Source organism: Dermacentor silvarum, chromosome 1 (genome assembly GCF_013339745.2).
Source record: "Dermacentor silvarum isolate Dsil-2018 chromosome 1, BIME_Dsil_1.4, whole genome shotgun sequence".
NCBI lineage: Eukaryota > Metazoa > Arthropoda > Arachnida > Ixodida > Ixodidae > Dermacentor > Dermacentor silvarum.
The window spans coordinates 265257731-265270524 of NC_051154.1; the positions used below are offsets into that span (position 1 = coordinate 265257731).

The 12794-nt window shown below is 45.4% G+C and overlaps 2 protein-coding genes across 2 annotated transcripts in view; both read right to left on the reverse strand.

The window, feature by feature from the left end:
* Positions 1 to 352: 352 nt before the first annotated feature.
* Positions 353 to 5441, reverse strand: LOC119440050 (microtubule-associated protein RP/EB family member 1). The gene is made up of 2 exons (XM_037704998.1): positions 4705 to 5441; positions 353 to 407 (listed from the first exon to the last, which is right to left on the reverse strand). Exons 1-2 carry the CDS (start codon positions 5439 to 5441, stop codon positions 353 to 355), a joined length of 792 nt encoding a protein of 263 aa, XP_037560926.1.
* A 3167-nt stretch (positions 5442 to 8608) lies between these two features.
* Positions 8609 to 12794, reverse strand: part of LOC119440062 (uncharacterized) — a 34347-nt gene continuing 30161 nt past the window's right edge. The window contains exon 2 of the mRNA XM_037705008.2: positions 8609 to 9316. Coding sequence (XP_037560936.1) covers positions 8609 to 9277 — 669 coding nt within the window. The 5' untranslated portion in view covers positions 9278 to 9316. The remainder of the gene's footprint in view (positions 9317 to 12794) is intronic.

Below are 12794 nucleotides of genomic sequence, written 5' to 3' on the forward strand. Positions count from 1 at the left end.
TTTTTTTTTTTTTCCTAGCTGGCTTTATTTTTCGGCGGGCTTCGGTTATGGAAGTTCTGTGGCTCAGCGCAAGGCGATGGGTTCGATTCCCGCGCCGCGACGGCCGCTTTCCAATAGTGCCGACCGTGAAGAACGGAACGCTATATAGTGTACTGAGACATTACGTGCATGGGAGCTCTTTGACGAATCCTTTTCGATCAAAATTAACCCGGAGCTCTTGCCATTGAGTTGTTTGTATCAGTATATACGTGTTCCATGTGCGCCGTCATTACGAGGTTCGAACGTCAACTTTAAGAAGTTTTTAATGGAAAGACAGAAGTACAAAACATGGACACAAGAAGAAAGAGAAGTATTACACAAACTCATTTCGGGGGTGCCAACGCGTGTTCACGATTGACGGCTTGGCCCTGCATTTCCATGAGCATGGGCAGATGGGTTAAGTGTCTTCCTTATTTGCCGGCACTGTGCAACCTTTCACTTACTAGTCGGCGTTTGTGTTGTTCTCGTTCTTCTTGCGTCCGCGTTTTGTACTTCTGCCTTTCCGTACCATGAGTCGCCGACCAACTTGTTCATATTGCTGTCGCTTCTGACCAGTTCACCAAATAGGTTGACCATTTTTCAACTGTAGCTTGGAGCGCAAGTAGTAGGAGACATGTGTGCCTCCGTTTAGTTGTGCTCCGCTTTTTTTTTTTTTTTGTACTAGAGTTAAAAATTGTTCTAACCACATTAACCACAAGAAAAACAAAAGCGCACAAGGTAACTGGAGAATTATTTCGATACTCTAAGACAGTCCAACGTCTTTATTTTCTCACCTACACTTGTAGTCGGAGAAAACCGAATGTGGGCCGTAGTCACTGTCCTTACCTATATGCCTCCCAGCTCTTCCTGTGCAGAAGTGGCGATAGCGGCATAATTTTTTGTAACATACAAGCGTTTACGTCAACAATTCCGTTTCAAACAAGGCAACCGCAGGTTATCGATGGGCATGAACTGCAGCAAAAGAGCCCCATTACAAGTGTACTCAACTCAGGCATAACATTATTGCTGTGCTCGGAAAGGACGGATAGCCCGAACGGAGTGTTCAGGTGCATTGTCGTGATATTGAAGGTTAATGTAGCATTATTGGTTTATGTGGGCCAGTGAAGGGACGCACACCAGAAAGTGCCGACGAGCTTTAAATGTTGTCGTTAGTTTCTGTGTCTGCCACTTGAGCACGCACCACTGCAGCTGTCGTCACCTGGAGACTCTTTTTCTTGCTTTACTGTTTATCCTTACATTAATTTGTCTTCGCCACTTGCGTAAATCTGTTTTCTGCAGATAAGAATTTTTATAGTTTCACTAGTGGCGCTGCTCATTCACGCTCGGTAAAGGAAGCAAGTGTATACATGTCGAAATATGGCCAGCACTCCAGTCAGCAGTTGCAATATCATCGCTTGAGTCTGTTGTACCTATCAAGCCACAAAATGCTGTCAAAATTCGATACTAGCTGGGGTCTCCTTACTCATTATGCAAGTACCAATTTGTGACAGCGCTTACAGTTGCTATGGTAACGTTCTCTGTTACATGCATGTTTTACTGCTGCCAATAAGCTAAGCTGGATCGCCCTTGTTAAAAGAAAGGAGATACAGAAGCGGGCTTCTCCCTAAAAGGAAGCACATCGTGGAGAAGCCAGCATCGATGAACATATGTCTTTTAAAAGGGGTGGCCTATCACCTTCGAAAAATTTTCGACGTTCGCATGTATGCTATCATTAATCATCATCATCATCATCATAAACAACAACTATGACAACAACAACCTAATGAAAATTAATTTGTTCACTCATATGTGATCTCATATGTGTTCACCAAAGTAATGTAATCGCACTAGGTAACCTCATACAATGTGATAAGGTAGCACCAACCCGTACAGTCAGCCGTGTGCACACACACACACACACACACACACACACACACACACACACACACACACACACACACACACACACACACACACACACACACACACGCACACGCACACGCACACACGCACGCGCACACACACACACACGCACACGCACACGCACACACGCACACACACACGCACACACGCACACACACACACACACGCACACAAACACACAAACACACACACACAGAGGGGGAGAGAGGGAGCGAATGGGGGACTAACTATAAAAGGTGTCTTGAAATATACACTGGAATGCGCGCACGCACGCCTTCAATGCAATGTTCTTTTTCATCTATTTGGTTCGGTTTGGATCGCCAGCAACATGCAAAATTCAATAAATCTTCGGTTTCAGTTTTCTCCACTTTAACGCCAGTCTCCGATCAAAGTTATCTCCCAGAATGGGGAAACGATGCTACATTGTTACCCACCGGCCGTCATAGACCTTCTATGGTCACCACCCATATTGGTCTCCAGTGACCTCTTTGTGTGTGAGAGTGTGTGAACAGAAATCGCGGAATGGGCTTTTTCGTTGCTGTTTTCTTTCTTTCTTTCTTTCTTTCTTTCTTTCTTTCTTTCTTTCTTTCTTTCTTTCTTTCTTTCTTTCTTTCTTTCTTTCTTTCTTTCTTTCTTTCTTTCTTTCTTTCTTTCTTTCTTTCTTTCTCTTTCTTTCTTTCTTTCCCAGCGCACAGCAATAATGTCTTATAGGAAATCTAGTACGCACCTTAAGTCGGTCTCATGTCCAGGCCAAGCGATATACGGATATAATATTCGGCCATTTTTGGTAACGAATTATGTGATCGTCGTACCGTGCCATCGTCGGTGTACGCTTGTCTTCATCCTGCCGCCATTGCCGTCGTCAGGTCGCCCTCGTGCTGTTAACTGCTCTGCCTGCGCATGAATTGACTTAAGGTTGAAAAAAATGTCTATGTCTGCGTACTTTTGTTTCTGACCGCCACCGCACATTTTTTGAAAACTTGCGCGGACGCCGTCATGGAGGGCTCCGGATTATTCTTGACCCTACGAGGTTATCTCATGCGCACTATAGCATGATGTACGCATGGTTTACTGGGAAAGCAGTTAGAGGCACCAAAATTTTATCCTAATCTATAACAACCATTGAGATCAATAAAATACTAGTTAATTTTCTTGCGCTTTCTCTGGATTCGTGTGGTTGTTACTAAAAACCAAGCCCCTTATTTCCTCTTCAATTTCTTTTCGCTCTTGGATTCTTGACACATTAACGAGCTCGAAATGAATGACGAGATTCTTTTCACGACTTGCGAAAGAAAACGTTCTGGCGACAGCTTATGGTCCTGCGCTTATTGGTCGAGCCTGTCGCAAATCTGTGCATCGATCTGTCTGTTAACTCGATGCACTGCTTTTTGTAGCGCGTTCTGTGTTATTCTACTCGTATATACATCACTGTACGCGGACTGCTTTTGGTGGCCGTTTCGAGAGGTTCAATAAGTTGGTGTTGTTTCTGCAATTCACCAGTGCGTGTACGCTGTTTCTCCACCGTACTTCCTAGGGCAGGTGAGTGCAAACTATGTTTAATCAACGCATGCTGCTTAGCGAAGTTGTACGTTTTGGGTGCCGCAAATCTCTACAAGGCTGTTGAGCCATTGCTGGATGAAGCGAGCGACATCACGGCCTGATAAGGACGGTTATTTGATGCTCGTCTGACGGCGAGGCTCAAGCAGTTACGTCACTCATGGACGTGTAATAAGAGCATTGCGTTCTGTGGCCCTTCAGTTAATTTCGCTTTTCGGTGTGAAATCGGGCGCAATTCATTTCGTTGTAAAAATAATCAGCGTCTACTTTTTGCACGTCATGAAACGGTTATGAGCACCTCGGCTGACGGGCTTCAATCAAGTCTTCCACCGTAGCCAAGTGTCTGGCTCTATCAGCTAAAAAGTTTAGTATAATTTGCATATTACTTGTCTAAATTCTATAACTCGAGTCAGTTTAAAATGTATACCGCTGTGTGGGGAAAGCGATCCAAGGTAAACAATTTAATTATCTAACATCTTCCCTATTTTTGAGAAGTTTAGTGCATCTTGTTAAACGTTCTGTATAATGGAGATTGAAATATTAGAACTGATATGTTAGTGCAACAAGTCAAGCAAACCCACATCGCATGTTTTGTAATAAGAGAGAAAATATTATTTTAAAACATTCGGCAAACTCTGGGGCTCTACGTGCCAATACCCCGATATAATTCTAAGGCACGGCGTAGTGGGGGGATCTGAATTAATTTTGACTACCTCGAGTTCTTTAAGGTGCACGAAATGCAGGCGAAATGCCTGCATTTCGCCTCGTCGAAATGCAGCCGCCGCAGCCGGGATTTGATGCCACGCCCTCGGGTTTAGCAACGCAACACCAAAGCCATTATGCCACCACGGCGGGTAGAAAGAAAGTATGCGTAATGTATCATTTGCAGAGCAGAGAACATATAAACAAGTGCAAATCTGCAAACACAAGAATAGAGACGGGACTCAGTTGGTAAACTAAATACAACGCTACCAGGTGGAAGGCGCAGGAAACACACAGGCACAAAACATCGCAAACAATAAAGTAACTTTATAGTCAAATAAATAATGAAATGCGCGCATTAGATTAGGTCACAAAGTCGGCCACCGTGTGCAGCCCAGGCTTAAATATAAAAAAAATTGTAAAAACTACAATAAATTGCATAATTCGGCGTACCGACTACTCTGCTCAACGCTGTCTAATATCAGTGCATATACGTTGGCGCACCTATGAGTGTCCTCGTAAGTGGAGCGCATGATCTCCTTGATCTCTTCAGGGACGTTATTCTTGCCGTGCTCTCTTTGGTGTTCGCAGCAAATCACCTCGATGACGCCGTGCTTGCAACTGTGGAGGTTCCGCATTTGCAAAGCCAGTACAGGACCTCCTTGAGCTCCAAGATTTTGTGAACGCCCGTCGACGTAAATCTTGCCAAGGAATATGCGGCGAATGCTCTGTTCGTCGTTCGCGTCACTGGTGGAACCGGCATCAAACGTCAGCTTCGTACGCGTCATGGCATGGGTCTTGACGGCGGTCGAGTCACCGACGATCCTCGGGTCGACGAGGGAGCCGTGCGAACGAGACGAGGCGATGGCTACTCTGGTGCAGCCTTCAGCCTCCGAGTCGGTGTCAAAGAAATCCTCGGACCCCTGGACGAGCTGGAAGTTGTCCTGGAAGCTGTTCTCGGCCAATCGGGCCATGGGCACGCTCTTGTCTCCTTCAACCTGCCCCAACGAAGTTTGAGGCTCGCCGAAGTTCTCGACGTACTCGGGTTCGAGCGGAGTCCTCAAGGCTATCTCGGCCAAGTTGAAGCTTCCCCGAGCGAGCATATCCGTGAATAGGCAGTACGTCGCTCCCGGACACAGATCTTCGACCTTATCGTATCGGGTCGCGAGGTCCTCTGTTGCCGTCCTGAGTTGATTAAAGTTCTCTTCGTTGTCGTCAAATTCGTTTGGACTCACACCCATAAACCTAACGGTGATGATGATGCTGAAGCATTAATTAATGGCACGAACCCACGGTGGGGGATAGGCCACGAACCGGGTGGCATATTATTGAAAATTAAAATAAATTAGTTAAGAAATAAACAAGTAAATAAAAAAGAAAATGAAGAATGATTGAAGATGAGAGATAAACCGATAATAAAGACATAAATAATCTTTAGTAAGGCAGGTGGGGTGATGAAGTCAGGAAATTTGCAGGCGCAAGTTGCAATCAGCTAGCCCAAGACAAGGGTAATTGGAGATGCCAGGGAGAGGCCTTCGTCCTGCAGTGGACATACATATAGGCTGATGGTGATGATGACAGTCATCTTGCACGTGTCACTTCAGCTTGGCACAGAATGCATTGAACCATGCAGTGCATAACTGTCGCGTGTGCTCGAAGGCATACTTAGGCCCTTCAATGAGCGGGCCCGAGTGTGGCCCTGGCCCGTGGCTTCAAGCCCGAGCCCGGCCCGGGCCCGCGGCTTTAAGCCCGGGCCCGGCCCGAGCATAAAATACGTACAGTAAAGGATAGAAGTGAAAATTTGTATGTTAAATTTTGAATAATTTTAATCTTATTGTGGACAAAAGCGACCTTGTTGTTTTAATTTTTGAAATTTCTAAATTGATATTTTGTTGAAGGAGAAATAAATCAATCACAGAAAATAGGAATATATTAATAAGGCAACCTTTTTGTATCACAGCGGGAATTATAAATGGCTCGGCAAATGCAGCCGGCTGAGTAGTGATACTACTTCTTCCTCCTCTTCTATACTTACGGCGCATCCCAAGAGGAAGGGATTGGCAGAGGAGTTGCATAAAATGTCTACTATGAATGATCGGGTGGATAAAAGAAGACGATGAAGAATTTGGACGTGGGTCCCTAGGAAGAAAACATGTGGCTTTCTGTGTAATGTAATGAGGAAATAGAGAAGTGATCAGAAGAAATTAGAAAATTAAAGTTGACGAAAAGAGAATGAGCTACAGTTGGGAGCAGAACCCACATCTCCCGCGTTACGCGTGTGATGCTTTACCATTGAGCTACGGCGGTGACCCTCCTACCGTCGACTTTCCTGATTATTTGTGTATATGTATAAGGTTAGCCCTGGGAGTGTTAGCTAGCGCCGTTCAGGGGCACTGTTATTTTTGTTATTGCATCTTTTCGGGAGAGTGTTGATGGAGATCCTTACGTAATTTATGAACGCAGTATAAGAATAAACTTTGAACTGACCGTGGTTTAGGTCGTCCTTGTCAAGCAGTTCCGCTGATTCGTAAGCTTTGGCTGCTATCCGCTAAATTGTTTCATTGCTGATTTTTTCGTATCACATGGACTGACAACAAGTATAGATTTACAGAGAGTTTGTACATACATACCTACTCATAGACGACGAACCACTTCTCTTATGTGCCGACGAATTTTCCCGAATCTGCTGCTGCTCGAAAGCATTCTGGGAAACTGAGGTCTTAGCTGTTACTCTACATTCTACATCTGATGCCTCGAGTTGTGAGTATCCGTTGAACGGGATTTGCATTGCTGTTACTCACTTTCATTGCACTCATTAAGGGAAAGTATTTGTCTTTCTCTGTGGGACTCACGTCAAAACTCCTTATCGTGTTGTTTTCTTTTTGTTTTGTATGCCTGAGCATTCATATGAGAAATTTCACATACCCCCTTCACCAATTCCTTGCTCAGGGTATGTGTCATAACCACAGAAGACGAATATTATTGCACTGCTCAGCTCTAAAGACGTTTCTAACTTTAGTTCCCTCATAGGTGAATGTTGTAAAATGATTATGGGTACGAGGTCACTATGGATTACATTTAAATGAAATGGCCGATTCATTAGCGGGAGCATCCCTGAACGGACCGATAATATCGGTCCTTCCGGTGCTGGCCCACAACATTCAGATGTCGCAAATTTTCAGCTCGTAGAGATGTCACTGAAACAATAATATCATGGACTACATTTCAGCACCTAAGATTTCCGTGGAAAATACAGTGGTGTTCATCAACACAATCGGAAGTAATTATCACAAAATTTCGCTGCCGTGTCCCCGTATTGAACCTGTACTTACGCAGGGCTTGTCAGCCGATATCGCCCCTGTGTCAATCCTGCCAAAAAATAGTAACCATAGAATACTGTTTTTTAATATGTCGTCTGTATAAATTACAAAGACAAAGACTTCTCAAAATTCCGCTTGCTAAATTAGGGGTAAATTTACCATCAGAAATAGTACTAACTTTCGGTGCCTCCGTAACCTTTAGCCACGGGGACGTATTGATGCCGTTTGTGGTTTCATCCAGTCAACAACACGAATAGCATTTTAAATCCCTACTTTTACAATTCTCTTAGTGATATTTGAGTGTTCAATCATAGCATTACTATTATAAATTGTACTACATAGGAAAATAATCTGTCTGCATGTTTTGATCACTAAATTGCACAGTAGTTGTTGTTTCTGGAAACAGTGTCTAAATGTTCAGGCGCCCAATTCTTGGCCAATCAGCCAGAGTGGGTACGTGCCATGTTTAAAGGACACCACCATCATCATCATCAGCCGGCCGCACCATGCGGTCTTCTTAGGGCGCGAGTCAGAAGGCAGCTGGGGACATGGGGATCGAGTACCTGAATCATTAAAAAAATTAAGGGGTTTTACGTGCCAGAACTACGATCTGATTAGAAGGCACTCCGGAATAATATTAACCACCTGGGGTCCTTTAAGGTGCACCTAGTACACGGTACACGGGCGTTTTGGCATTTCGCCCCGTCGAAATGCGGCCGCCGCGGCCGGGATTTTTGTTGCCGCGCTCTCGGGTTTAGCAACGCAACACCAAAGCCATTATGCCACCACGGCGGGTAGTGAGAAAGTATGCGTAATGTATCATTTGCAGAGCAGAGAACATATAAACACAAGAATAGACACGGGACTCAGTTGGTAAACTCAATACTACGCTACCAGGTGGAAGGCGCAGCAAACACACAGACACAAAACGTCGCAAACAATAAAGTAACTTTATAGTGAAATAAATAATGAAATGCGCGCATTAATTTAGGTCACAAAGTCAGTCACGTACTGCAGGCTAGGCTTAAATATAAAAAAGTGGTAAGAACTACGCAAAATTTCGAAATTCGGCGAACCGACTGCTCGGCCTAACGCTGTCCATTCACAGTGCATATGCGTTGGCGCACGCTGTGGGTGTCCTCGTCAGTGGCGAGCACGAGCTCCTCGATCTGGTGGGTGACGACTCTCTTGCCGTGCTTCCTTTGTTGTTCGCAGCAAACCACCTCGATGGCGCCGTGCTTGCAGCTAGAGAAGCTCCGCATTTGCACAGCCAGTACAGGACCTCCTTGAGCTGCACGATTTTGCGGACGCCCGTCGAAGTAAATCTTGCCGAAGAATATCCAGCGCATGCTCTGCTCGTCGTTCGCGTCACTGATGGAACCGGCATCAAACGTCAGCCTCGTACGCGTCATGGCATGGGTCTTGATGGCGGTCGAGTCATCGACGATCCTCCGGTCGACGAGGGAGCCGTGCGAACGAGGTGAGGCGATGGCTACTCGGGTGCAGCCTTCAGCCTCCGAGGGTTTGAGGCCCGGGTCGAGGTAGTGGATGTCAAAGAAATCCTTGAACCCCTGGACGAGCTGGGAGTTCTCTCGGAAGCTCTTCTCGGCCAATCGTACCATGGGTGCGCTCTTGTCTACGTCGACCTGCTCCAACAAAGCTTGAGGCACACCGAAGTTCTCGACGGACTGGGGTTCGAGCGGAGTCCTCAGGGTTACCTTGGCCAAGTTGAAGTTTCCCCGAGCAAGCATATCCATGAATGGGCAGTACGTCGCTCTGGGGCACAGATCTTCGACCTGACTGTATCGGGTCCCGAGTTGCGCTTTCGCCGTCCTTGGTTGATCGAATAGGCTTCGTTGTCGTCAACTTCGTTTCGACTCACACCCAAAAACCGATCGGTGCGGCCGGGTTATGATGGTGATGATGATATCCTCAGCACATGGCTCGTACCCACTCCGGAGGATTGTCCAAAAATTGGGCACCTGAACTTTTAGATACGGTTTTTGAAACTACTGTTACAGTGAAATTTAGTAATCAGAACAGACAGAACAATTTTCCTATACTGCACTTTTCATAATATAAATGTCATGCATGCCGGGTGACCAGTGCTGCTTCTTTTTCCTCCTCTGTTATAGTTACGGCACGCACCAAGAGGAAGATATTGGTAGAGAAGATGCGTAAATGTCTACAAAGAATGATCGGGTGGATAGAAGAAGAGGTTAAAGAATTTGGACGTGAGTCCCAATGATTTCGCTTTTATAAGAGGAGCTAGACTTAAACGCCTTTTATTTCTAAATTGTAAGGAATTATTCCTAATTTCCGCAGATGATTTTCGGCATCTAAATTTCCGGTAGAACACGAACAAATGCCTATCACCACAGTGCGAGGTGACATTATCAAACTTCCGTTGTAGAGCTCCCCGCATAAATTTTTAGCTACATAGATCTGGTATATCCATAATTAACCTCCACTCTTTTTCTACCGAATCAGAAACTATGGACCATTTCTTTCTTTCTTGCCGCCGCTTCTCCTCCCTCCGCAGAATGTTCCTGATATTTCCAACACGTAAGCTGCGGTTAGCGCTTACTACACCAAACATTTTGTCCTTTGGTGCGTGTCAATTAGGCACAAGCCATGGGTCAGTGATTACTGCTATAGGCAAGTTTATTGAAGCGCCAGGAAGGCTTCACTGCTAGGCTACCGACCATGGGACATTTCACATTATTTTAGGTTTTCCTAAATTTATGTATAGGCCCTTTCGAAATTTCTGTTGGCATTTAATTGCCTATTACTTCGTGTTCTTTGTTTGCATTAACCACCATATGGTATTTTGTTAGATGCACTTTTCAAACAACCCAATGTTGCCAATGATCCCTGTGGGTACGAGCCATGTGTGGAGGCAACAACAACAACAACAACATGCGGTTTCCTCTGTGACTGAGTCTGCATGCAACGACAGGGAACAAGAGTGATACAAATGACATTGTATGGATACCCCCAAAATCACCTACCATGACGAAAGAAATGAACTTAAATAAATGAGTACCCTTTCGCTGTAATATTAGGGCACCCTTCAAGCAACAATGGCGGATTAAAGACAATCGTCGGCACTCAAGAGAGGAATGTTTTTTTTTTTTCATTTCTGAATCACTTCACAACGGTACACAATGGAAATCTCACCTTCTCCGGGAGGTGAGAGAAATGCCACCTTACTGGAAATTAAAGTATAGCCTTTTGGCACGACAGCAAGAATATGTGAGAACGGCGTCAGCTCTACAAGTTGGAAAACCGGTTCGCCAATGGAAACAGACGTATGAAAAGCCAGAATTTTAAAGAAACCCCCTTTTTATGCTTTCCCAACAAAGCTATCGGCGAGAAATCTCGCGACTACTCTACACGCGTATTCGGGCTTGGGTGGCTCTGGCCCGTTCCATAATATGGGCCTAGAGATCTGCTCCTGAAGACACTGTGAAGTGCCCAAAGCGGTCTGCCCCGGCTTCTGTGGCGGATGTTCAACATCTGTGGTCGATGTGTCCAGGGACGAAGGCCACAAAAGAAAGAAGTGCTTAAAGGATGTGCCGATGCACGGCCAGAATAGCCGACAGACTACGAACAGTTGCTGTGGTAACTAGCGCCGTTCACAGGCATCATCATTTTGTTAGTGCATCTTTTTGAAAGAGTGTTCCGGGAGATCATTACGTAACTTAAAAACGTAGCATAAGAATAAACTTTCAACTGACCGTGGTTTAGCACCTCCCTGTCAAGGAATTTCGCTGCAGAATCGTTAGCGTTGGCTCCTATATCTAAGCTGTTTCGTTGCAGATAATTTCGTATCACATGGACCGACAACAAGTATGTATGTACAGAGAGTTTGCACATACATACCTACTCATAGACGTCGGGCCATTTCTCCCGAATCTGCCTCTGCTGCTTGAAAGAAATCTGGGAAACGCAAGTCGTAACCATTTAAAACAGCGCCAAAAACAAGGACAAGAAAGAACACAGGACGAGCGCTGTAACAGCGCTTATCCTGTGTCCTTTTTTGTCCGTGTTTTTGGCGCTGTTTTAAATATGTATGATCAGTACCAACTAGCTCGCAGCCAAACCCTTCTATGTCTTACCCGTTTCTCTACCTTCTGCGTCTCGTGCCTCGGGTTGCGGGTATCCGCTGAGCGGGGCTTGTATACCTGCGACTCGCTGTCATGGAACTCATTAAAGGAAATTATGTGTCTTTTCCTGTGTGACTCACGTCAAAACTTGTTATCGTTTTGTTTCCTTTTTGTTTTGTCTGCCTGAGCATTCATATGAGAAATTCTACATACCCCCTCCAGCAATCCCTTGCCCGGAGTATGTGCCATTGCCATAGAAGAAGAAGAAGATTGCACTGCTCAGCCGACCGCACCGTTTGGTCGGGAGGCAACGGACGACAACGGGGAGCACCTGAATCGTTTTAACGCGACAGCGTTAGGGGCCACGTGTCGCAGAAAATCCGGCGTTGGCGTCCTGTGAGCGAAAAATATTTAATACGTCAATGAAGTACTTCTACTACTACCGATGGTCACACTTTGTCTTACATTCTTTACAGATGTTGAAGAAGACAAGTCCACTTGTCGAAACGTTGGCTCCTGCTCTCACCTTCTCCTCGAGTTGCTCATCATTCTTTACAAAATTATTCCTCGGAATTTTGAGAATGATAGCCCGCAAACAAATGTCGTGAGCACAACATGGACAGCGCATGCGCATGCACCGACAGTGCATGAATTAAAATTTTTTTTTTCTCACACTGAAATATAAAAGTGCGAAACAATAACAGAAGATTGGCCCACGCAAGAGGCCGTGCTTCTACTAGAACGCTCGCCTACGTGCATAGCGTTCGCCGCCAGCGTTTCCCGGTAAACATTAAGGTTACATAAGCTGCAGTTGCGGGAAGCCTGAGAGGCAGCCAGGGATCTTTGAATTCTATCGCATTCCACTCTTAAAGGCGAAGCTTAAGCGTCCTCCAAAATTTTTGTTCATCTCGGAAAGTCGAGAGGACACCTCGGGACCAGATATGGTAATATCGAAGATCTGTCCCCTAGATCGACAAACTCACATTTCCTGAGTATGCTTTCTCGGGAAAGCCTCAACTTGGCCGAGGTAAGCTTAAAACATTATGGAGTTTTACGTGCCAAAACCACGATGTGATTATGAGGAACGCCGTAGTGGGGGACTCCATAATAATTTGGACCACCTGGGGTTCTTACACGCGCACCTAAAACTAACTACACGGCTGGT